General features: G+C 42.9%; 1 protein-coding gene across 9 annotated transcripts in view; it reads right to left on the reverse strand.

The window, feature by feature from the left end:
* Positions 1–27,071, reverse strand: part of ECT2L (epithelial cell transforming 2 like) — an 82,437-nt gene that overhangs the window by 5,967 nt on the left and 49,399 nt on the right. For 6 of the 9 annotated variants that reach the window (XM_040449032.1, XM_040449031.1, XM_040449035.1 and 3 more), the window contains 11 exons: positions 23,355–23,447; positions 21,158–21,340; positions 19,242–19,345; positions 18,715–18,840; positions 13,811–13,897; positions 11,400–11,614; positions 9,966–10,113; positions 8,470–8,543; positions 8,214–8,370; positions 7,003–7,068; positions 4,957–5,045 (listed from right to left, as the gene is read on the reverse strand). In XM_040449032.1, coding sequence (XP_040304966.1) covers positions 4,957–5,045; positions 7,003–7,068; positions 8,214–8,370; positions 8,470–8,543; positions 9,966–10,113; positions 11,400–11,614; positions 13,811–13,897; positions 18,715–18,840; positions 19,242–19,345; positions 21,158–21,340; positions 23,355–23,447 — 1,342 coding nt within the window. Of the gene's footprint in view, positions 1–4,503; positions 4,786–4,956; positions 5,046–7,002; positions 7,069–8,202; positions 8,371–8,469; positions 8,544–9,965; positions 10,114–11,399; positions 11,615–13,810; positions 13,898–18,714; positions 18,841–19,241; positions 19,346–21,157; positions 21,341–23,354; positions 23,448–27,071 lie in introns of those variants that run through there. The other 3 variants (XM_040449037.1, XR_005782678.1, XM_040449036.1) reach the window with 3 other exon arrangements.

A 27,071-nucleotide genomic window follows, 5' to 3' on the forward strand; every position in this document is an offset into this window, starting at 1 on the left:
TAGACGGCCAAAACTACCAACTACCCAACTACCATAAATACATAAAACCTTCAAAGGAATTTTCAGAATACAACCTCGGGCACGAACAGACAACTGAGCCATCGGTTCTGTGAGCTGACCTGAGCCAAAACTGTCGCTCCCATACATCCACACTCTGACTTGAGGGTTGTGTGGCTTTTTGAGTTTCCAGAATAAGAATCAGTTCAGAGTCCCGTATCCCTGGGAAGTCCCCAAAACACAGTGGCCCTGGTAAATGACTGTAGGTCTTTTGGGGTAAGGCTAAAAAGGAAAGTTTACAATCTATATTGGCAGTGTAATCGGGTTTTTCCAAGTCCTAAGAGGACTTGGTCTGAGAAGTGGATGGCTCCATTTGGTGATTCAAGGCCATGCCACTATTCACCAGTCCTAGAAGGCTCCACCTTTGGGCACTTTTGCATCAAGGTAGGAAAGAGGGAAGGAAAGAAAAAAAAAAAAAAAAAGTCTATTTAAAAACCAGCAGGCTTAAAGTCCCATAAATGAAAATTGGCGTTTCTGGAAAAAAACTTTATTATAAAATTTCCAAATTCCATAATGTATTATAAAAGCTTAACATATCCCAAAACTCTGTGGGCGATATCCACAGAGGTACAAACAATAACCCCAAATTTCCTAACTCGAAAATGACTCTATGATTTCATCTCTACCCCCTGAGGAAATTTTTTCACTTACGGTGCAAATATTTACTTATTTTTTGTGTGTCACAGCTCTTGTTTATTCATTGTTTCATACCTGCTGCTCAGGTGGTGAGTTTATTATGAGGAAGGTTAATTCATCTTTCCACCTGCTGGTCTAATCAGTAGGAGCACTGAGACCTGGTTTTGAGTTTCAGACCAGCACTTATTCTGCAGCCTCAAACAAGTTAAATCCAGATTCCCACCCGTAACATGGTTCCAGTCCTACTTGCTTCACCAAGTGATTGTAATGAGTATATCAAATGAGAAAATTTAAAGTATATGATAAATTGTAGGGGTGTCTGCCTGGCTCAGAGGAGTGTGCGACTCTTGATCTTGGGGCCATTAGTTCAAGCCCTGTGTTGAGTGTAGAGATAGATTGATGGCAGATAGATAGATAGTATTAATAAAATATAGTAAATTATAAAAGCTTATACTCATGTGAGTCAGTATAAATATTAGCAGTTTCCTCTGATTAGAAATCCCTGATGGAAGTCATAGGAATGGAATTTATTGGGTTTCATGTGACTTTCCAAAATGATAGTAAAGTTTCAGGCTAAATATTCTGTAATATCTTCTGGAATATGAAACTATCTTGTATTTAATTTCAACTGTTGATGTAAAATTATATGTACATTTGTTGCTTGGCAAATCACTGAGATAGTGCCTATTTAAATATACATGTACCTCATAATTAGAGTATAAAATAATTTGGTATCCTCTCATTATCCTCAAAATGTACTCTCTGTTGTCCAAATACTGAAGACAAGCCTAAATTCTAAACAATGAGACATCTGGTTTCTGATTGGACATGTCAAAAAGCTTGGAAGTCCTAACTTCACCCTCACAACAAAAAAGAAGCTAAAAACCTCAGAATCAGCCACTCTTCCATCAAAGAATTGAGGTCATAAGGTAAACCAGCCACCCAAAAGCTGGGGAGACACACTGATAGGGAATCACCACTTACTGGAAGCAGAAACTCCCTGAGGGAGCAGCATCAGGAAAGAATATTTAAAAGATAATTGACTAACTGCTAGAGACAGAGTGAACTAGTTTAAGAGATTAGGAACTCCTGGAAGCCTAGCCTTAGGGGAACATTCTGTCCCCACTTGCATGAATTTGAAAGTTGCAGGAATTTTACTTCCAGGAGCCCCACCAGGTTCTCACTGTAAAATCGAGAGAAAAATCTTTTCATTCTTCCAGATGGGGAAGGGAAAAGTAACTTTTTTGAAACATGCCCAAAGAGTTCTCTTCTTAACAAAGGACTGCCTTCAAGGGAAACTATTTTTATCAGAATCGAACCAACATGGGGGAGAGAAACTTGTACCTCCAGCTCCTTCTCAGTTTCCTGTGTCAGTAGAGGGGCACCAAAACAAAACAAAACAGAAAACAAGACTGGGAAGCACTTCTGAAGGTCCTAGCCTAGGGGCACAGCTCACTAAAAAAAAACGAAGACCTCATCAGAAGACTATAGAACTCTTCCCCTCCCTTCCCCTCCCCTCCTCTCCCCTCCCCTCCCCTCCCCTCCCCACCGCTCCCCTCTCCTCCCCTTCCTTCCATTTGACTACCACATCCATAGGACTCCTTATAATGACAGGGATTATAGCTAACAAGAACTAGAAGGTTCAGACCTTATTTAAGAGATCTCTAGGGAAACTCAGTGACAAAAGGGGAGACAAAAACAAGAACACCAGAATTAACTGTAGCTTCTGACACCACAGCTACAACAAACAGTAAGCACAGGCTAACCTCTAGCCAGATAAACATAACACCTCACATCAAAGACCTATTTACCTCATTTCCTTTCACCCAATATATCTAGCTTTCAACAAAAAATTACAAATCTTGCTAAGAGGAGAGAAAACAGTTTGATAAAGCAAGTTTTAGAACCAGACTCACATGGCAGGGATGATGTTGGAATTATTAGACAGAAATTTTAAATATTTATGACAAAGTAAGGACTCTAATGAAAAAAGAGTGGACAACATGCAACAAAAGAACAGATGGGTAATGTGAACAAAAAAATGGAAACCCCCCAAAATAAAATTGCAGAAATTGAAAACACTGAAATGGAAATGAATAATGCCTTTGATGGGCTCATTAGCAGATGGGACATAGCTGAGGAAAGAATCAATGAGCCTGAAGGTACATCAATAGAAACTTACCAAACTTAGAAGCAAAGAGAAAAAAGACTGAAAAAGGAATAGACTCTCCAAGAAATGTGGGACAATTACAAAAGATGTACATATATCTAATGGGAATAGATGATGGAGAATAAAGAGAAAGGAACAGAAGAAGTATGTGAAGTGATGATGGCTGTGAATTTTACAAAATTATTGACAGACACCAAGCCACAGATCCAGGAAGCTTATAGAATACCACACAGGGTAAATACCAAAAAAATCTACACAGGCATATTACATTCAAACTCCAGAAAATCAAAGACAAAGAAAAAATCTTGAAAGAACCCAGAGAACAAAAACAAAACAAAAAAAACCACCTTACCAAAGAGGAACAACGATGACATTGGATGTCTCTTCAGAAACCATGCAAGAAGAGAGTACAGTGGAATAAGCATTTAAAGAAAAAAACAAAAAAAAAAAAAAAACCCCAGCAACCCAGAATTCTGTAGCCAGCAAAATTATCCTTCAAAAGTGAAAGTTTATCAGACAAAAACTGAGGAAATTAATTGCCAGTAGACCTTCCTCGCAAGATACGTTAAAAGAAGGTCTTTAGAGAAAAGGTAAATTATGTAGGTCAGAAACTCAGACTTACATAAAGACAGAGTGTTACCTTCATGAGTACATGAAGGTAAAATAAATTCTAATAATAAAAAACTGGAATAATCCCTAGCATGTCTCCCACTACACCAATATGTTCAAAATCGCTGGTTTGCTAGCTAGTTTCCTTCCATCACTGCAGCTTACTTCTAACGTTACCAAACAAAATCAACAAAACGAAACAAAAACACTGTGACCATGACAAAAGTGACGCAATTGTGTAATTTGATTTTCATTTAGAATCATTCCAGGTAGGAATAGCGGTGAGAGGATTGGGTTTCTTCCAACCACCACCTCCCCACCCCCCCACCCCCACCCCCACCCCCACACACACTGACCTATGCCTCTGGGAAACATTCACCGAAATATTCATTGAAATGACAGGCAAATCCATTTTTACTTCTTTTGTTGAAATCGGACAAATTAAGGGAGTTGATGTCTCTCCAGTTTGGTTGCTGTTTGTTGATTTCTCCTCTTTGTCATTAATACTAAGAACATAGTTGTGCAAATAATTTTCCAAAGCAGGGATCAGTAAATTATAACCCCACTTGTTTTATAAATACAGTTTTATTGTCACACAGCCACACTGGTTCATTTATGTGCTGTATTGTCTATGAAGACTGTACGATTTATGTATTGGATCATTATGTTGCTGCTTCTGTGCTGCAACGGTGAAGTTACTAGTTGCCACGGGATATTTACTATCTGACCCTTTCCTGAAAAAGTTTGCCCATCCTTGTTCTTTTTTTTTCCTCAAGTCTTTATTTATTTTGAGAGAAAGAGGGAGAGTGGGGGGGAGGGGCAGAGAGAGAGGAGGAGAAAGAGAAGCTCAAGCAGGCTCTGCACTGCTAGCCTGGAACCCACTGCAGGACTCAAACCCGTGAACCGCGAGATCGTGACCTGAGCCAAAACCAAGAGTCGGGAGCTTAACGGACTGAGCCACCCAGAGGCCCCCCCATCCTTGTTCTAAAGGAGGAAAGGGGGTGCTAGCTTATGGAAATTAGCACCCTCCCATCTTCTGTTCTTACACTACTGTGAGGTGCAGAACAGATACAGTGGGCCCTCAATACAATGGTGGTTCCTTGGTGAGACCTTTTCAATACTAATCTCAATAACTATCTGAGGATAATTAACTGGCCTTCTCTTTCTTCTAGTTGAGCAAATCACTGGTGTGACACCCACCACTTGGATCTACTTTCAGCAGGGAAGTGACCAACCTTCAGAATTCCTGCTTCTATGCAGTTTGTGGTTCTGGCAGAGACCATGTGTTTTCTCCCATTCTATCCAGTAGCTGCCTGGAATGTGAGTAAGTGAGTAAAGCACCTTACATCATCTCGGAGGAATGTGTGTGTAAGTTTTCAGTACAGCACAAAGATTTGTTGTAAACTTATGTCAGACACTGTACTCAATCCCAGATACAAGACGAGCAAGTCACAGTCACAGCCTTAGGATAGTTCAATGCTTACCTTAAAGAGAAACTTACTGCCTCATCACAGCAGTGAAGCTGGGCTACATCTTGGACCCTAATCAGATATCTGTTTTCCTCTGATAGAGTCTGTGAAATAAAAAACAAAATTAGACACATTCGTAAATTTGTAGAAAATAGAAGTCCCACTACTGCAGAACCATTTGATATCCTGCACACTGTTGAGCAGAACTCAGTTTAATTATGAAAAAGTGAGTGTTTTTACTATTAACAAAACAGGCTTTCGTTAGACCACAGAATTGACCATGAAAACTATATTTTGAGGGTGTCATCTAATTTTCAATTTTTAATTTTTTTAATTAATTTATTTTTTCAAGTCTTAAATAATCTCTACCCCCAACATGGGGCTTGAACTCACGACCCCGAGATCAAGAGTCATATGTTCTTCGGACTGAGGCACCCAGGTGCCCCGTTGTCTAATTTTTAAAGCTACTGAAATTACCGTTTTATTTATAAATTCTTTAAATGCTTTCCTAGTATTAAAAGAAGAAGGAGGCGGAAGAGGAGGGTTGGAAGCAGGAAAGAAGGGATCTATCAAGAAAGGGTAATGAATGGATTGTTACAAATTAAGAAATTAGGCCCTTGTACTGATCTAGCTATGGAGATGATCACTTGTTATGAACAGCGATCCAGAGATAAAGTTCAGACTCTGTGAGTGCCAAGATTTGGGACTTTTTGTAATCCAGTCAACTTCACTCTCCCTACCAAAATGTCCAGATCTAAATTCTAACAAAACAGCTCCATCTTGTTTCCCTACTTTGGCCTAAACAAGTAAATAAATAAATAAATAAATAAATAACATTTCCAATCAATTGCTACTTTAATTCGACACAATTCATATGGTGAACTCCTACTAGAAGACAAGTAAATCATAGCTCATACCTGATGGAGCTCCCAGTCTTATGAATTAAGGGTTACAAAAAAGCGTGAGAGAGATGTTCAAGGTGCTGCAGAAAACCCAGGAAGGGGGAACTCACAGCTGGAGATGTTGGGGAGACTTCACAAGGAAGATGATGATTGAACTTGATTTTTTTTTTAAGTTTATTTTTGAGAGACAGAGTGAGTGGGGGAGGAGCAAAGAGAGGAGAGAGAGAATCCCAAGCAGGCTCTGCACTGTCGGCACGGAGCCTGATGAGGGGCTTGAACTCACAAACCACAAGATCATGACCTGAGCCAAAACCAAGAGTCTGATGCTTAACTGACTGAGCCACCCAGGTACCCCTGAACCGGATTTTTTTTTTTTTTAACGTTTATTTATTTTTGAGAGAGAGACAGAGTGTGAGTGGGGGAGGAGCAGAGAGACAGGGAGACACAGAATCCGAAGCAGGCTTCAGGCTCTGAGCTGTTAGCATAGCCCGACGCAGGGCTTGAACTCACAAACCGCGAGATCACGACCTGAGCGGAAGTCGGACACTTACCGACTGAGTCACCCAGGCGCCCCTGAACTGGACTTTTAAAGGATAAAGAGTTTATCCAGTGGAGTGGGAAAGGAAGGCAATTTCAGAGAAGGCAAAGCATGAGCAAAGCACAAATGTGTGAGGAAAGATTAACATTATTGAAGAACTGTGAGTAGATTTCTTTGATCATAAAGTGGTAGGCAAGGCAGTAAGAGAGAAGGTAGAGTGGGACCAGATGATATTCTATATAGGCAGCAGCTAACAGATGACTCCTGAGATTTTTTAGATATCCTCAGTGTGCAGAATCCTGCACCAGGCTGTATGTGCAGGAAGATATGACATCAGAAAAGACATGGCCCCTTTCCCCAAAGGAGGTCATGTTACAGAAGTAACAATCAGAGAGCTAAGACTGAAGACAAACTATGGGATGGGGTCAAGTTCACTCGTGCCTCTTCTCATATGCACCCTTACAGCTAGCAAGGAAGTGAAATGTGAGAGCTCGCCAGCACATGGCACACAGCAGGGCCTCAACAGACGTTAGCTGAATGGAAAAATGCATGTCTCCTTTGCCGATGACCGGACGTTACATTCCTGAGCATGAGATGTAATGAGCACATCCTAATACGTACCGGGCATCCCCTGATGATTCTCTGTACGTCTGACAGCTGATCTCTCATACCGATGTTTTGCTTCATCTAGTAAACAAAGTGATTTTAGGCCAACTAAAATTATGAAAGTTTTATACAGAAAAACTAGATTTAAAATATTTTATGTCACTTGATAGAGGGCTCAGTATGTTCATAACCCTTAATAAGAATCTCAGTTTCGTGTCCCCAATTATTTATTTATTTTTATTTTTATTTGAGAGAGAGAGAGAGGGAGAGAATGCAAGCAGGGTAAAGGGGCAAAGGGAGACAGAAAGAGGACCTTAAGCAGGCTCCATGCTCAGCGCGGCGCCTGACATGGGGCTCAATCCCGTGACCCTGGGATCGTGACCTGAGCTGAAATCAACAGTGGGCCACTCAACTGACTGAGTCAGCCAGGCGCCCCATCGTATCCCCAATGTTTTAAAACAAAGACACAGGTGACAGCACTGTATTCAGAAAGTATCTTCAGGGCATAATATGTTATCAGGTTACATTCAGGCTGGCTGCCCATGCAGTACGCCCATCACAACAGTATTTTCAGAACGATAGAACTGTCTTCCACGATGCCAAATTCTTTCAGAGAATGATTATGATTTAAAATTTTTTTTTAACATTTATTTATTTTTGAGAGACAGAGCACAAGTGGGGGAGGGGCAGAGAGAGAAGGAGACACAGAATCCGAAGCAGGCTCCAGGCTCCCAGCTGTCCGCCCAGAGCCCGAAGTGGGACTTGGACTCATGAACTGTGAGATCACGACCTGAGCCGAAGTCAGATGCTTAACCAACAGAGACACCCAGGCACCCCCGAGAATGATTATGATTGCGATACTTACTGAGTCAGAAAATGTAATTAACACGGTAAGAAGTACCTTCAGAAACAAAGAATTTTGCTTTTTTTTCCTCTTAGTTATCTAGAAAAATCAATCTAAATATCCGAGTCTTCAAACTTCCATATTAATAAAAGTTCTATTGCGCTTACGCAGATGTCTGAAAACATTGTGTCTCATGTTGCTTGGCTTAGAATAGATGCCCTTAGTGCTCCAAATCCCTGAACCCGATGATTTCACATGAAAGGGATAAAAGACTTTGAAGTAAAGAACACCACGACAGGATAAGCTATTTCAGGATCTTTGAGTCAGTACCGCAAAGCATTGTAACATTTTTCAAGGACACCAACTCTTACCAGCAACCAACCTGATCTATATAACGTTTATAGTTTTTGACTTGGTCAATCGCAGCGGTCAAGTCCCCACGGTCAACATGTTCTGCAGGAGTATGAAGCCTCAGAGCGTACAGAAGATTAATATATTCTTCAAATCTTCTGGATGGGTGTAAGAGCAGCTCCGGGAGGCTGTAGGAGGCATAGAAAATGGAACGCTGGTCACTTTTGGAAGGTCAAAGTGTGCCCTGTGCTTAGGGCACCCCCACCGTGCTTTCCCTCAGAACTCACCTCAGCATTTTGGTAGCAACGGTTTTATCATGCCTCTTCAGGAAAGCTCGGAATGCTGGTATCGTTTCTCTGCACTAAAGGTATTCAGTGAACTGAGTCAGTATAGACAAAATGGCTTTGCAGCCAGGTAGGCCTGGATTAAAATTAAAGATTTAATTTAATTCTACCTAATTCTATGTGACCCTATCAAGTTATTTCACTTCTCTGAGCCTCCATTTTCCCGTGGATACTGTACCTAACTCTCATGGTGAGGAGAGGAAGAATCCTCTCCATAAAGTGCTTGTCAGGCAGTAAGTGTTATCCCCACAGTAAGAAACTATTCACCTATAATACTGTTGTTGACTATGTTTTCCACAGGAGCATTAGAAAGAGGCTCCACTGTGCCAAATATGTTTTAAAATGCATTCGTTCATCTTAGTAGAGCCCTCCGGAAGTTACCTCATTTTTCTCAGCACACACGTGCCTAAAAGACACCAGTAATGCTAATTTCCAGAAGGCAAATATTCACTGTTGTAATGTTAACAGCTAACGTTCACTGAGTACTTGCTTATATGCACACCCCATGCTAGTGACAATATGTGACACTCTGCTCCCATTTCCGTCCTATGGTTGGTCCTATGAAATCGCCTTATTCACGCAACTTTCCCATCATTCACTTGTCTAGCAGTGTTTGAACTCCCTAAGTGGGGCAAGAAGAATGCTACAAAGGGAGACGTCTGAGGTCAGGGATCATCCAGAGGCCTTCCAGCCCCCAAGCCTTCCCCTTGGCCTCAGTGCAGATGGGCGGACACAGCCGGAGTGGACGCAGCCGACACTGGCAGAAGTCAAGGTGCCGTCTTCTGCTGCGCTTTTCACACAAATTGAAGAGGGCAGAAAGAAAGATCTCCCGGCCGTCAGAAGAGACCCCAACAAGAGCAGTGAGTGACGCAGAAGGAGCTGTATGTTCCTGCCCAGACTACATATGGCGTCGGTCGCAGTGGGAAGAATTGTGTATAATGAACTCTCCAAGGGATGGAAGGCAAAGACATTCCTTATTTCACAATGAGATTTTTCAAATTGAGTGTCCCTATTCCAAGCAACATGGGTTATCGATTCCTTTTCTCCATAAGAGAGTTGAGCTTGTCAAGGCCACGCAGGACCACACGTGTTGGCAGAGTAGAATCAGGGCTCTCAGTTTTGTTTCTACCTAATTGTTCGATGGTTTTCTGTAAGTGAACCACAGGGTATCTGGGACAGATGAAAGCTTGGAAACGTGTATGATTAATTCAGCCCAACAATCAGTTCCTGGGGCCTTATGTATCAAGCACTATGCTAGTCCCTAGTGATACGAAATTAAATAAGTCAGAGTCGCCATCCCCAAAGAGTTCACAGCAAACTGGAAGCTAAGAGTAGGGAGGAAGTCTTCCCTATTAATCCTAGTCCTTTGGATCGCACACAAAACTTCCTCTTGAGCTCAGAAGATCTCATACGTGCCTGGGTGGTAACTCAATCATTACCTTCTCCATAGTTTTCAGAACAACCGGGTAATTGTTGAAGAAATTGGTATATATGTTCAACTGGCTTCCAAACTTTAGGAATATTTCCCCCACGCCGTGGGCCGGGCCCCATTCCTGCAGTCTGTCTCTCAGGTGGTCTAGAAACTGCCTGCCATAGGAGAGAAGCATGCCCGTGAAAGAGTGGCCAGGGATAACCTGGAAACTTAAAGACCAGGTTAGTTGTCATCAGCGCAGGCTGGCAGGGCTTTGGTCCAGTCGTTTTGCCTCGACACAGAGCAGGGCAGGTCTGCCAGGAAAGGGGGAGGAACTGGGGTGTGAGGACGTAGGTTGCCTCTGGAGAAGCCTCATCTCTCCTTCTCATTTCCTTGAGCCAGAAGCCCCGGCCGGCCTCCGGAGGCCTGCCCCGGACACCACCCCTCCCACATGGCCAGCCAGGAGGGCGGCAAAGGTTTCTTAAAGTCCTCAGAGGAGAGTGACTGACTGGCTTCAAATGCTACCCCCCCCCCCCCCGGCCCTTTTCCCTGAGACCCTAAGGTTGTCCTTCATTCCACCCTTGACAGGACTTGAAACCAGGGAGAGGCTTGTTCAACCTGTTCCTTTTGCAGGAGCTGGGGGGGGGGGGCGGGCGGGGCATGGAGTGTGAGGCACTTCTGAGTCACCCAGAGAGGTGACTCTGCCTCTGGCAGAGAGGCACCAGCTCACTCTGTCTTTACCGCTGGTGCACGTGGTCACGTTTCTTTGTCAACTGGGGCGTACGTGAAACAACCTGCTGTCATTGAGCCGACCCCCCAGCCTTGGGTTCTCGAAGTACAGTATCCTAGTGACCTGACTCCATGAAATCCTTTGTTTTCGTTCCCTTTGCTCCCCTGGGCACTGCTGATTAAGAACAGTGACAGGCACTCTCTCTCAAAAAATCAAAATAAAATCAATAAAAGGGGCACCTGGGTGGCTTAGCTGCTTAAGCGTGCAACTCTGGATTTTGGCTTCAAGTCATGATCCCCTAGTCATGAGATCAAGCCCCACAACTGACTCTGCCCTGGGTGTGGAGCCTGCTTGGGATTCCCTCTCTCTCTCTCTCTCTCTCTCTCTGCCCCTACCCGCACCCTCCCCACCACCATCTCAAAAACAAAACAAAACAAAACAAAACAGAGAGTTCTTTCCATAACCTTCTGCGTGAACAATATAGTGAATACAAAATCCCCAGGCACTCAGCTCCACTCCTTGAACCACAGCATCGAACTGAGGCAGGGATAAGCCCCCAGGAGTTCTCACTCTTGGTCGCAGCCCAGCAGCAAGAGTCCTCTCTCGTGAGATGATCAGGGGCTCTGAGCAGGGCGGAGAAGAGCCTCTGTACAGCTTTTGAAATAATTAAGGGTGGGCTCCTCCCATGGCATGATGAGTGAATATTTGAAGAAATGCCTACACAGAGTTTACCTGTTGAGACTTAGAATCCTCAAAACGTCGGAGAAAATGATCCGGATATTTGCAGCACTCAGAATCGCTCTATTTGATGACAGGGCTGCTTGCAGTGGTGCTGCGTAGACCTCTCTCACCGTTTCCAATATCTGTACATATTTTCTCTCACTCCGTAAGAGTTCCCTGACAACCCCCGTTCGTTTTCCAGCCGAGTCCATCTGGAGCTTTCTCTCCTGTAGAAAGGCATTAAGGACTCACAGGGAAAGCAGAATGACTCTTTCCGTGTTTACAGCCTCCAAGAGCCTGAAAGCTGAAGGAGGCAGAGAAATGACCGACGGAACAGTCGGGCGGTCATTCTGAGATTCCCCCTTTGGGGTTTACAGCATACAAGGTTGAAGGGGACCTTGATAGGGGACTGTGGTGGACCCTGCTGACCACGGCTTGATCCGGTATCACCAACTAGCCCCTCCCATCGGGCCAGTCTTGGATCCCGAGGGGGCCAGACTGAGGCTCGATGTCTATCCATCTGGTCTACTTGAATACGTATTCGGTGACACGTGCTAGGTGGTCACTACACAACGATGGGAGGGCACAGAGCCTCGCCTTCATGATGGTGATAGTCCAGTGAGGAAGCCTTTGGGTTGCCCACTCTTGATTGCTCTCCTGTGCCTTTTCCCCAGTGTTTACTGATTGATTTGTAGTGTTTTATTGACAACACTGCAGACAGAAGAAGTGAAATGAGCTAACCCTCCTATCAACTAATCTGCTTCGAAATTAATTTTCAGTGCTGGGACTAAGTAATTCTTTCTCTTCTATCTGTACTTTTCAAAAGTTGGAAAATGAGTATCCTTACAATAGAAAACAATGAAAATATTTAATTTTTAAAAATGCAATGGCCTTGTGTTTGAGCCTAGAACTATTAATACTCTTAGAACACAATTTCTCCTTCTCCCTTAAGCCCTCGGATGCCCCACACCGCCCCAAATGAAATATAACAATACGAAGTGTAATGCCATGTGATCTTTGCCCAAAACAAATCAACCATAACTTCAGGAACCAGAATTCAAATATAAAGTAAATGTAAGAGAAAAACCAGAAAACTCACTCTATGAAATACTATAAACACGCTGTTTTGGTAAAGTTTTATCTTTCAAACACAGGATCTATCTATCTATCTATCTATATCATACCCATTTAGACATTCCTAATGAGTTAAAAAAAAAATACATTTATAGCCCCACCTGGCAGCTGGCTTGGAGCCCGTATTATACTTCTATGTGTACAAATGTTTTTAAAATATTGGAGTTCTCCAATATTTTTAATCATTTTAAATTAAGGTTTCAGTTGTCAAACCTATTGTCTTAAAACCATTGTCAGGTGTTGTGACCAACAGTGAGATGAGATACTCTCATATTCATGGCGCTATGTGAACCCCCTTCTCTCTGGTGATTCCGGGGGATGTACCCGAGGGTGAGCGAGCACCCACTCCATGAGGTCCACACGGGCAACACTGTGGCAGGTGGATTCCCCAGAGCATGGCCAGGCTTGGGAAGGAACTCCACGGTCGAGCTCAGGGCTGTGGGATTCAAGTTTCTTTCTCAGCAGGCCATGTGACTTTAGGGAAGTCATTTAAGTGTTCTAACCGTAGTTCCTCATCTACAAAATGTGGTCGCTAACATCTACCTTAAGGGATTGTGAAAAGGAAAACAGGATGAATTTGCGAACGTGGGATGAAGAAAGGCAAAGCAGCTTGTTTGTGCTGTGTGTTAGGGCAGGATGGGACCAAGCCTTGACCTCCTCCATGCCCTCCCCTTTGGAAACAGAAAGACAGGGCCCTGAATGTTATAGTCAGCCTTCGAAGTCAGACTACGAGTTGGTGGGTCATTTAGAAACTGTGAAGCTTTATGTCCGTGTGCCATTTCTCTAAATGCTGTCCTCCTGTCATATTAGAAAATCAGAGTAGGGTGTCTGGGTGGCTCAGTCATTAAATGTTGGACTTGGGCTCAGGTCATGATCTCATTGTTCATGGGCTCTAGCCCAGAGCCCTGGGTTGGGCTCTGTGCTGACAGCTCAGAGCCTGGAGCCTGCTTCGGATTCTGTGTCTCCCTCTCTCTCTCTAATTAAAAAAAAAAAAAAAAAACTTTTTTAAAGGAAAAGGAAAGAAAAAAAAAATCAGAGTAGCACAGAGATGGCTCTTGCTCCCAAGATGTTAATTAGTTAATTTCTTGGTTAATTTCTTTTCAGACCAGGACAGATTCAAAAGAAAAATCTACCTGTTGGATTCCCTCACTTATATTTAAGTTTTTCCCCCCTAAGGGAAACTGTCAAGAAAAAAGAACCAGAATAAAGGCTGACGCCTTTTTTGGGGGGGGGGGGGGGTGTCAGGAGCAAAACAATGGAGAATTCTTACTTTATAATCATTGGCTTACCAGCTTAACCAGCGTCTCAAAATTTAGATCATCTTTGCTGAGACTTGATTTTGCGTCCTGAGGGTTGTCTTCTCTAACATTTCTTTCCTGAGGATTAAATGCAGACTTGATTATTTGGAGGCAGGCCTTGGGATGTCTAAATGCCCAGTGGGTGCTGTGCCTACGGGAGGCTTTCAGTAGCTGTCTGCCTTCAGCCCCAACCACGGTGCTCCCCAGACACAATGAACTAAGCACTTGACACAGTTGATGACTCTCTTAAATTAAATCTTATGTTAAAAAAAGTAAACTTTAGCTTCGTAGGAACTACATTATACTTGAGAAACTGAATTTAGTGCAGCCCCCTTCTCCCTGGGAGGCAGGAGAGAGACCCTGCTCCTTGAGGCTGGGCGGGGTGGGGGGGCGAGGTAGGGGGTTGGGGGGGGCTTATCTGCTCACTGAGGCACGAGGAATCCCACACATTCCAGGCCTCTGCCTCAATTCTGCTGTCATTTGTCAGTTGAGGACAAATGGCTTATCTTACTTTTAAAGTTACCAGAAGGGACATCTGGGTGGCTCAGTTGGTCAAGTGTCTGACTCTTGATTTTGGCTCAGGCCCTGATCCCGGGGTCATGGGATCCAGCCTGCAATGGGCCCTGCGCTGACAGCGGGGACCCTGCTTGGGATTCTCTCTGCCCCTCCCCTGCTCTCACTCTCTCCCTTCTCCCTCAAAAAGAAATCAGTAAACATTAGAAAAAATAATAAAATGGCCAGAAGAAAAAGGGCACAGCACTTTGTAAAATCCACCCTTTTTTTACTCTAATGAAAATGTGTCAGAAACAATCCACATGCGCTCTCTAGCACCTGTTTCCACATTTAAATATAGCTTATTCTTTCTTCATGTTCCCTTGTGGCTTTCATATAAAGTAGCACATCAAAAAAAACAAAAGTCCCACCTGCTGCCTGCAGGGTCCTCCCTAGCAAGGGAACAATGGTCCCGGGTTTGTGGTGAGAGGTAAAAATGATTCCTGCTCATCACTGCTGCCTTTCCTAGTCAAAGATAAAACTACTCATGGTAACCCCTTCAGTTCTATGGCGAGAGTGGGAAAAAAAAATCAATGTGTAACCAAGACTTTGTTTTTGTTTTTGTTTTTTGTGGTTTTTGCCTTATTCTACTCAGGCAAAAGGATTTTTTGTTTTGTAACTGCAGCCGTTCTTTATGGCTACCCGAAGTGAGAGCCCTGGCCCCCCAGCCGCAGTCAGCTGGCTTCTCCCCGGCTTGCAGAGGTCCCACCTGAGCCTGCGCACTTCGCAGCTGCCCCAGAGTCTTTCCACCATTTCTTTTGCGTCCCCCATTTGTGGATGTCCCCTGTTAGCCTGCCATGTGTTTATACTTCGGCTGGGGGTGGGGAGGGGGGCAGGAATCTACTTTGAATCCTGGCAAAATCAAAGTTTCTATGAATGGAACACACTCTCTTCTTTCAGCATAAACAGCAGTGCTGGTGATTTAATAGAGACATGATGACTTCAAGCCGTCAGTGGTGACAATGACACCAATAGTTGTAAAGATAGACGTGGCTGCAGACATGCAATGAGAACGACACTCAAACTGGCCCAAGGTTAAGAGAATCGAAACGGGACAGAATCGTCTGTGGATCTCACATATAAGGGAGACCGCCTCACCCGGGACATCATCCCGTTGCGCAGGCTCGCACGAGTGCTTTTGCACGGCCCCCCGGACCACCCTGGTTATAGAGAACCTGTTCACTCACACTGGGGCTTTGCTTCACCTCTGGCTCAGCAGCAGCCACTTTTATTAAGCATCAATTTTTCTTTGTGGATAGCAAGTTGATTTGGCGTGTGAATTTTGTTTGAATCTAAAAATAACAAGTTTTCTCACTGTATACAATACGTATGATTTCGTTACATTTCAGAGATGATTTTTAAATTTAAGACATCATCCCTTATTTTCTTTTTAGGGATGAACTCAGAGGAGGTGACGGGGCAACAAACTTGGCACATTTATAAGGAAACTACTGTTTGGGGCTGGTGGGCCTGTGCCTTCGCTCCCTCCATGACATATAAGGGAGGCCACTGATGACTTTCCTACCTTGTTTGCCTTTTCCAGATTATTGCTGATGCTTCTCCCACAAGACACTCAGTGCCTGAATTAGGGGCAGAAACAGCTGTGAAAATGACAGGTAGAACTCAGGAACAACCATGGGTCTGCTTGTAACCTGTTGCCATGGTTGTACAGTATCAGTGTAAACACTAGAGTGAGTCACTACTGCCCAGTGAAACAGATAGGATCTGATTGGACAGATGGTAGGTAGACAGATAGACAGACATGTGCATATACCTCTATCTGTATATACATATATGGGCAGAGTCTGGGCCATCTGGATGGAGGGTAGGCCCTGCCCAGTCATACCTTCAGACACAGCTGTGTGTGTGTGTGTGTGTGTGTGTGTGTGTGTGTGTGTGGTCCTGGATTTGGCAGGCAAGTCCTCTTACAGAATCCCCTATGGAATGGTCTAAACCAATTATCTCAGCAGAAACCATTATTTTCCATTCCTATGGCTGTTAAGTTTGTGTGTTCTTCAGGACAAATATCTACAGTTTATTTATTATTTATGTATTTGCCGTTTTTAAGTAGGCTCCATGCCCAGCACGGAGTCCAATGCAAGGCTTGAACTCAGGAGCCCGAGCTCAGGACCTGAATGGAGAGAAAAACTCAGACGCTGAGCTACCCAGACACCCCAATATCTACAGTTTAAAAAATAAACTCCGATGTGTGGAGAAACTCGATTTCTCTATTGTATCCTAATTCCACATCTACGTTTAAGCTGTGGTTTTTCTTCCTGGAAGTCCCCGACTTTGTTTCGTGGGGTTTGTGCACAAACTCTTAAGTAGTAAACAACAGAAAACCAGATAAGAATGTAACACATATTTTTCCTAATTTGATTTTTTTTTAATTTTTTTTTCAACGTTTATTTATTTTTGGGACAGAGAGAGACAGAGCATGAACGGGCGAGGGGCAGAGAGAGAGGGAGACACAGAGTCGGAAACAGGCTCCAGGCTCTGAGCCATCAGCCCAGAGCCCGACGCGGGGCTCGAACTCACGGACCGCGAGATCGTGACCTGGCTGAAGTCCGACGCTTAACCGACTGCGCCACCCAGGCACCCCTGATTTTTGTTTTAAATCAAGGAAATTCCTAGGCACTGAGTCTTCTGATTCTGTGCTTCTATTACTGGCAGGTGATGTGACATTAGCAGGCCTGCTTCCCAGCAATGAGGCAACTTGAAGTCCAAACATTCTGTGTTATTTTATTAAAGTGATTAGATGTTTAGGGGTGCCTGGGCGGCTCAGTCAGTGAAGCGTCCAACTATTGATTTCCGCTCAGGTCACAATCTCACGATTTGTGGGTTCAAGCCCCACACCGGGCTCTGTGCTGACAGTGTGGATAAATATACATATTAGATATATTAGACATAATATATATTAAAATTAAATTAAATATTATATATGTATATACATATATACACATATATATACATATATACACAATACACACATGTATATGTATATACATATATATATCTCCTATTACTTCTGGTTCTCTGGAGAACCTGACTAATGCATGGTCTGCAAGAGTCTTTTGAAAAGACAGATTCAGAGATGGGGCATGAGGGAAGCAGGGCTCTGACCTATAAAAGGCTTAGATGTCCCTGAAAATGTGTTAAGACTCTTCTTCGAAAGGAAGCTTGTGCTTGAGAAAAATAAGTCACTTCGGGGGGGTGGGGGGCAGGTTAAACCAAGGGTCCTGCTCTGGTAACAACCAAGGGGTGGGTGTGCATAACTGCATGGCTTTCATTTTGCTGAGCAATCTGGGGACTTGGCAGAGGGGACGCTGCTGCTAGAAGGTCCTCCGTGGTTGCCTCTCCTCCACTGTGCTGTCCACTAAAGAAGTGTGAAGAGAGGCTTCCAGAATAGCAGGTTAACAGCCTGGTATTTGCCTGCTTGATAGAACTCGCAGGTCTATTCCCGCTAACAGTCTCCATGGTGAGTTTGTGTTTGGGGTGGTGTCCCCAGCCTTGAAGCAAGAGGTGATTTTTCTATGGGCATCACGTGACATTCTATGGACATCATCTGAAGTGATATTTTCTCAGAAACCAGCTCTCTGAATGACAATGCGGTTTTCCGTATTTCATGAATCCGTATTATTTCACTGAACCAAGAATGGGTGGATTCTGAACATAGTACTGGCAAAATTATTCTTGTTTGCTTGAAGAACTGGCTTCAAACCCACCTTTTTTTCCTTTTATGAATCTGAATTTCAACTAAGAAAAGAACACATCCTACTTTTATTTAAAAAAAAAAAAGCGTCCTGGATTGCAAATGAAACCATTTTCTTGGGGCGTCTGGGTGGCTCACCCAGCAAGTGGTTAAGCGTCCAACTTCAGCTCAGGTCATGATCTCTCAGTCTGTGGGTTCGAGCCCCATGTCAGGCTCTGTGCGGACAGCTCAGAGCCTGGAGCCTGCTTCGGATTCTGTGTCTCCCTCTCTCTCTGCCCAGTCCTGCTCTTGCTCTGTCTCTCAAAAATGAATAAATGTTGAAAAAAATTTTTTCTTAAGTGTTCTCTCGAATCAATCTCAGGACTCCACTGAGCGAGCTGCTTAATGCAAATGATAGACTCTGTTCCCGGGGCCCAGACCGTGTCTCTCTAGTCAAGGAGTGCAGCTTCCGGCATTAAGTGGCTTCACTCTTATTAGGAAACTACAAAACACCCTTTTTTTTTTTTATAATAATCCATGAAAAGGAAATTCGGAGGAAAAATGACAAGTTGAAAGCTTTCCAAGTAGAAATATCATTACTGTGTATGAATTTCTTAACCACGTGTGTCTAACAGCACAGCAATAACCTTACCTTCATGAATAAATCGAATGTTGCTTTTGGGTCACATTTTGTCAGAATAACATCTTCTCCAAAATCCTTGCTTTCTTTGCTACTTTTCTTCAGCAGAAAATTTGACAAAAATTCCAGAGGTTTGTCCTAAAAAAATCAACCCCCCGCCAGAAGAAAAAAAGAAAGGAATTCCAATTAAAACATTCGTCTGAAATACAGGTCGATCAAAGTGCAGCAGAAAAGAGCAGCGTTTTCTTCTTTCTACCCAATTAATTTAAGTCTAGGAAACAAAGTAAGTATTATTCAACTAATATCTGTAAATGGTACTTTGTAGTTAATTTTGGTTCTCTTATTGTCCAGGGTCTCTCAGTGGCTGTGTTTTACAACCCAATATAATCTCTCAGAGGAATTGTTCATACAAAGGGATAATATGGTTAAAAAAAAATCAATGCAAACTAAAAATGTATTTAAGTATTGGGTTTTTAAAGTTGGCTTTCTTCGAAAAAAAAAAAAAGAAAAAGGTTGGCTTTCTTTGAAGAAACACTTACGGAATTTTCTTTTGAAAGTTCCGTCAATCCATCTGCCAGAGCTTGTGCAATTTCTTGGTTATTCAGAATGTTAGCCACACTCATGTGGTCAAACATAAATTGCCCTGCGAATATATAAGGCCATCTGCCTTGTAATTGATTTATGTAAGAGATGTGATCAAGCAGAAAACAATTCAATCCTCACCACTGCTTTTTAGTGGATAACAATGTGAAGAATAAAAAGTAAAATTCCACTATGCCATGGGGGCTATCTACCATGATAAAATATAAATTGACCACGAGTAACCAAATGTGCAGCATATGAAAAAGTACCCATCCTGGTAAGGCTGATATTAAATAGAATATATAAATTGGGCAGTAAGGAGGGAACATGTGAAAATAAATCTTGTAAGTTTAAATTTTAGATTCTCAATCCCACCCACAATGTCTCCTCACTCCCCTTTATCTACGGGCTCAAGTACACAAATACTTTAAGTCTACAGGAAATGACATACAAACATAGTTACACAGACATCTTTTATGTTTTTTAGTGTTTTAAACAACATACATTTATGTGAAAATGATTTTATTCCATTTAACTTCTTCTTGCTTACAAATATTATTTAAAAATTCTCTCTTGGTACACCTGGGTGGCTCGGTCGATTAAGTGTCCAACTCTTGATCTTGGCTCAGGTCATGATCTCACAGTTCGTGGGATCAAGCCCCACATCAAGTTCTGTGCTGACAGCATGGAGCCTGCTTGGGATCCTCCCTCCCTCTTTTTCTGCCTCTCTGCTGCGTGTGCTTGCTCTCTCTCTCTCTCTCTCTCAAAATAAATAAATAAATAAATAAATAAATAAATAAATAAATAAATAAACATTAAAAAAATTCTTCTATCTTGAAAAAGCTAACTTTCTCGCTTTTCTTTTTGTTCCTTAATACCTATGAAAAAACCAGGAGAAATAATTTCTCCCTATTTATAGCCTCATAAGCATTTTTCAGTATTGGCTGAACATCCACTAAATGTGGTCAAGTGGATAGTACATAAAACCAAGAATAGCACTCCCAGTTTTGCCCTGTTTTGGAGGCACTGATGTAAAGAGATGCAGAACATATATTGACGTAAAATATCTACATGTATAGCTGTGTTTTATGGCTCTCGTACAGACAGTTATTGTGGCAAAAGACATCAATAAGAAACAGGGCAGGGAAGGGAAGGAAGAAGTAAGACACAACTAACTACTGGCTTGATTTCAGGGGTGTTTAAGGTAGATGGGAACAGTTAGGGATAAATTGAATAGGTAGTTAAAGATGGGAGGGTTTACCAGATGATAAACAAACAAAACAAACCAAAAAAAAGCCCCCTCATTTTAAAGGAGGGACTGACTTAGGGGAAGGTCCAATACAGAAAACTGTTTCCAAGACTCTATTGTGATAAATCAGTCATGAGTAAGGAGTGTGAATGGGAAAATAAATTCAGTGATGCCAGTAGGCTCAGCGGAGGACCATGGAGCCCATCACCAAATTGAGTATTTTATATAGAAAATAAATAGAACACCACCCCAGAACAATTTAAGTAATGGGTGCTGTGTCTAAGAGGAGCTTACCTTTTAGAGCAGATTGTGGTGGGGAACAGGGCAGTGCCCCCTGGCCTAGCAAACACTTAGTGAGTTTTGTCTAGGTCAACTGCCTGGCACAGGATTAGTAAGACGGTATCATTTAAAATGAACTAGCTTCAGCATTTTGAAGATGAGCATATTTGTTCTCATTGGCTATTCCTTACATTCGAAAGGAGATATGAAGGACAAAGGGAATCAAGTTTTACTGAACAGGTGCAAAGGTCAACGTTCGCTTGAGCCATTCCTAAACTTGTATTTGCTCCGGAAGCAGAACAAGCCTCATAACTCACCTGCAACAAAAGTAGCAAGAGTTCTTACCTATTATCTTGGCACTGATGTTCTTTTGCAACTCCTTGAAGAGAGGACTTAACTGTTTCCTTACTGATTTCAAGGTGTCTTCCAGAAAGTCCGTGAGGCTGGACCACATCTGCAGCTTTGACTCACTGAAGTAGATGCCAAAGGGATCCCTTTCCCACGGTCGTCCCAGCCAATCACTGAGAACTGACAGTATTTTCTCCTTTTATTATTTCAGGCTTAATATCTTAGAAGACTAAGATAAATACTCATGGTCTCCTTTCAAAGGTAAAATTACAAACTCAAGAAGCACACAATAAATAATTTCAAATACCTATCTATTCTTTGATAGATAAAGCTGACATGTTATATTTGAAAACAAAATTAAGTAGCCGCTGGATTTGTAGATCAGGAAGCAGAGTGGCCATCTGGGTAAGAATATACTGACTTTGCTTTACATCCTAAAAATGAACATACAAGAAAATCCCACTCGGCCTGGCTTCCCCATCATGCCATCCAGAGTCATCTTGGGCTCGCCAACCCTCTAGCTTTCTTACATCATGTCAAGTTGCTCTCTCTCTATAAATCTCTCTCTAAAACTGTAATGGGTGCTTAAGAGAGTTCTCTCCTTGAAAATCAATTACTGAATGATATTGTGGCATGTTAAATCTGATTTTCTGTCCCGGATGGATAGGTAGCCTTATTTGATTCCTGTCCCTCATTTTTATTGATAGACATGTACAACTCTTTATAAGATGTTTTCCTAGAAGAAAACTAAGAAGAAGAGAGGGAAAAGGAGGACGAACAGAAGGCAGAGGAGACAGAGGAGGAGAAAAAGAAGAAAAGCTTCCCAAGAAAGAACAGTGTGTGCAGGCTGATGTCCCCTCTCCATAAGGCCCCATATGCTATCACATGGCAATGCAGTCATATAAACTAAAGTGAATGAGTGACTTCTGCTACAAAACTCTATCAGGCCAATGTGCTTTCTGTAGATATGTGGAAACTTGTCCCTTACAAGTTCCAATCATGCCAGTTTTTCCCAGGCTCCAAAGCCTTTTGGCATCTGGCATTAGAGAAGTCATGCTTTACATGGTTTCTACGTGGCCCCAAACCCCAGGTAATAGGAGGCCAGGGAGTTTTAAAGGGGGAAATGATTATATTACCATTACTGTAGCAGAGCAGTGTGGTCCTCTTGCTGGTCAGCCAATGTCACATTTAGATTCAATATTTGCAACTTTCAGTATCTAAATCAAATTTTGCTCGCAGATGTATTTTATCTTTGTTTTTCCTCTCAGATAATGCAGTTGAATTGGAACCTGAGCAAGCCCCTTCACCATCACTTTATAGCTGCAATTCTTATTTCCAAATGACACTATATTGATTATATCTCACTAAGAAGAATTATTCTTTATTATTTCTCTAGATCAGCAACTATACACGTTTAACTGTTAAAAATGATGTTTTCCCAAATGTGCATCAACCGATGAATAGATCAAGAAGATGTGGTTTATACATACAATGGAATACTCACTCAGCAATGAAAAAGAATGAAATCCTGCCATTTGCAACAGCGTGGATGGAACTGGAGGGTATTATGCTGAGTGAAGTAAGTCAGCCAGAGAAAGACAGACAATCATGTTTTCACTCACATGTGGAAGTTGAAAAACTTAACAGAAAGCCATGGGGGAAAGGAATGAAAAAAAATATAGACAGTCACAAACAGAGAGGGAGACAAACCGTAAGAGACATTTAAATGCAGAGAACAAACTAAGAGTGGAAGGGAGCGGGAGAGCGGGGGGGGGGGGGGGGCGGGAAAATCGGTGATGGGCATTGAGGAGGGCACTTGTTGGGATGAGCACTGGGTGTTGTATGTAAGTGATGAATCACGGGAATCTACTCCCGAAGCCAAGAGCACACCGTATACACTGTATGTTAGCTAACTTGACAATAAATTATATATTTAAAAACATGATGTTTTCAATAGAGTTTGTCCACATGATGGTTTGAAGCGAATATCTGCAATAAAAAACCCCTTTCTAAGCAAATGACTGAGCGGCAGGCAATGACATAGTTTGAATAGCGACAGCATTCCTTCAGAGAAGGAATGGAAGACAGTAATTGACATGAGTCAGAACCAGTATTATTAGCTGTGCTGTGTCTTTTGGTGACCCTGGAGTTGGTAGATGTTACCGGGCACTGTGGTCAGCCCCCGTGTACTTACTGTGTTGGTAAGAGCCAGTTGCAATCCCAGTGGGGGCAGTAAAGAACGTGCCAGTTAGCTGAGACAGCTGAGAAAGAACTTCTATTCCTGCCTCTGCGCAGTCAAAAATACTGTCATTAGTTTACTCACAGGTTTTGCCTTGGAACAGTTAAGTATTACTTAGGAGCACTAAGCTGGCCAAGAAAGGCCACGAGGACTTCTCATCTTTGATCCAAATCCCTCATGGAACAGTCCACAAACACTTCACAGCTCACCCCTAAGTGCCGAGGTCCAAACACTTAGTCTATGGGGACTACACAACAGGGTGGAGAGAGATGGCATGAGGTTTGACCTGGTGCTTATTTTCAAATTCAGAATACTCAGGCCAAAGGCAGAGAAAAGTCTACATACATTTTCGAAAATAGTTTGACTCAAAGGAGAAGTCTCATTGAAAGAATACAGATTTAAAACTGTTGAAACTTAAAAACAGCGGTCAAAATTAAGTATGGCATTAATTTCACCGCTTCTTCAGTGACACAGCATAAAGTTGGAATTATTAAATTCAGCACATAGAGTGAGTTACTTTGAATGAAACTAATACATTGGGCTATATATTTTAACTCTTTGTGGCCTGAGAATAAACAAATTACTCCAAACTGTTTCAATTGTTTGGAAAAAGATGGCAGTGGCTGAAAGGTTGGGATGTGTTTCGTTTACTGGGGTCTAGTCTTTGTTTTTTAAGTTTATATATTCGCTTTTGAGAGAGAGGGGGAGAGGGTGAGGGGCAGAGAGAGAGAGGAAAAGAGAGAATCCCAAGCAGGTTTCGTGCTGATAACGCAGAGCCTGACGTGGGGCTCAGTCTCACAAACCGCGAGATCATGACCTGAGCCAAAATCTAGAGTTGGGTGCTTAGCTAACCGAGCCACCCAGGAAGCCCTACTGGGGTCTAATCTTTTAAGTGACAAATGGTCCAGTGAAATCAATGGAGTCCATAGGTATACCTACATATATGTGCTCAACTGATTTCAACAAAGATGCAAAAGGAAGGCACAGAGAAAAGGACAGTCTTTACAAGAAATGGCGGTGGAAAAATGAGATATCCATATGTGAAGGAAAAGAACCCACAAAACTTCAACCTGTACCTTTAACACTATGTAACACAAACAAATCAATGGATCAGAAACCTAAAAGTCAAAACAATAAATAATTTAGAAGAAAGCATAGGAGAAAGTCTTGTGAACTTGAGTCGGGTAAAGAGTTTTCAGATATGACACTGGAAGCATACTCTATAAAAGAAAAAAAACCCACAAATTTGACTTCACAAAAATTAAGAACTTCATCTCTTCAAAAGGGATTGTTCAGAGAAGGAAAAGATAAGTCCCAGGGTGGGAGGAAATATTTGCAAATCAGTTTTCTAGACTACATACAGAGTTCTCAGTAAGACAACAAACAACCTAATTTGAAAAATGAGCAAATGATTTGAACAGACACTGCAGCAAGGAAGACAAATGAATGGCAAATAAGCACATGAAAACATGTTCAGTATTATCGGTCATTAGGAAAATACAAACTAAAACCACAATGAAATACTACTGCACACCCACACAAATGGCTAAATTTAAGGAGACCAGTACCCAGTGTGGGGGTGCTACACAACTCAAGTTCTCATACACTGCTAGTGGAAATGAAAAATTCTACAACCACTTTGGAAAACAGCTTAGCCGCTGTTAAAAAAGTTAACACCAGGGGCGCCTCGGTGGCTCAGTCGGTTGAGCGACCGACTTCGGCTCAGGTCATGATCTCACAGCTTGTGGGTTCGAGCCCTGCATCGGGCTCTGTGCTGACAGCCTGGAGCCTGCTTCGGATTCTGTCTCCCTCTTTCTCTGCCCCTCCCCCACTCCGTGTGTGTGTGTGTGTGTGTGTGTGTGTGTGTGTGTGTGTGAAAAATAAATAAATATTAACAAAATAATATAAAAAGTTAACACTGATCATATGACCCAGCTATTCTACTCCTAGGTATTTATCGTATTTATCCAGAGAATTAAAAGCATATGTTCACACATAGGCTCATACCAGCTTTATATGTAAGACCCAGGAACTGGAAAGAACTCAAATATCTATCAACGAGTGAGTGAACAAACTGTGGTATATGTGTACGATGCAATAATTCCCAGCACTAAAAAAACAGTGGGCCATTGATACAAGCATCAAATGGATGGATCTACAATAATTCTTCTGAGTGAAAGAAGCCTGACAAAAAAAGAGTGCACGATGTATGTATGGTTCCATTTATAGAAAATTCTATAAAATACAAACGAATATATTGTGAAAGAAAGTAGGAGGGTTGATTCATGGCTGGGGGTGGGGAGAAGTAGGAGAGAAAAATTACAGAGTGGCATGGAGAAAATTTTTTGGGGGGTGGCGACTAGGTTCGTTTTCTTGATGTTTTATGGTTTCACAGGGCACGTATCCATATGTCAAAATTTAGCCAATGGCACCCTTTAAATAGTACGGTTTATTAGGTGTCACTTATACCTTCGTAAAGTTGCTTGAAAATGTTTAAATAATGTCCAAAACAGATAAATTTTAGATTTTGGGCTTATGAAGCAACTGAGCGAATGACGATACCCTAACCGAGGAATCCCGGGCCAGGTGGGGGGGGTTTGGTGCTGAGGGGGCAACCCGGCCTTTTAGGTACGTTAACTCTGAGATGCCTCCTAGATGCCCAAACTAAACATTCGTATGAGGACGTCAAGCTAGCTATGAGTGTGCAGCTGGGAGATCGCAGAGCCGGAAGCACAAATTTGGGAGTCCCGAGCACATGGATCGGATTTAGAGTCGGGAGCGGATGAGGTTGTCCAGGGAAAGAGTGCGGTGGTGGGAAAGGCCGGGCAGCTCGCAGAGGGCGGGGAGCCGGCAAAGGACCCCAGGAAGGGCCCGCTGACGGAAGAGGCAGCGCAGGGAGAGGGTGGTGTTCCGGGAACGGAGAGAAGGAGGAGAGTTTCCAGGAAGAGTGTCCGTGTGCGTGAAATGAGGAGCGAAGGAAGGGTGAGGAAAGTAGTCGGCATAGACCAGTGTTTCTCCCAGCGTGCCCCGGGAGCGGCAGCACCTGGGAACTTGTTAGAAATGAAAATTCCTAGCACCCCCCCGCCCCCGGCCCCACCAGACCTACTGAGTAAGAAATGCTAGGACAAGGTCTAGCAATGCGTACTTAAAAAAAAAAAAGTCTTATGTATTTATTTTGAGAGTGAGAGCGGGGAAGCGAAAGAGAGAGGTGGGGGAGAGAGAATCCCAAGCAGGCCCTGCGGGGGCAGCGCCGAGCCCCACACGGGACTCGACCCCATGAACTGTAAGATTATGACCTGAGCCGAAATCAAGAGTCCCATGCTTAAACCACAAGACCTCTAGGTGACTCAAATACACATGAACATTTGAGAACCACCGAGAAATCCGTATATAGGTGAGGGTACATAGGCGAGGGAAAGTTTATGGTCTCCCTCTCTCTTTTTTTAGGACCGGAGCTGCTGCTACAGGTGATCCTGATTTGATAGGAATGACCCAATAAAAGAGGGTAGAGGCTGTCGGAGAGAACTGAGTATAGGAATGCGGCCGTGAGGAGGTGAAAGGTGGTGAGATACAGAGTCCTAGCGGATGCCGGATCTCTGATTCGGGCAGAGCTGTTTCTTCCATCGTAACAGAAGGGAAGACAGAGAGCGAAGGTAAGAAGGGGGGGGGGGG

This window comes from Herpailurus yagouaroundi, unplaced genomic scaffold (assembly GCF_014898765.1).
Source record: "Herpailurus yagouaroundi ecotype Mexico unplaced genomic scaffold, PumYag 198, whole genome shotgun sequence".
Taxonomy (NCBI): domain Eukaryota; kingdom Metazoa; phylum Chordata; class Mammalia; order Carnivora; family Felidae; genus Herpailurus; species Herpailurus yagouaroundi.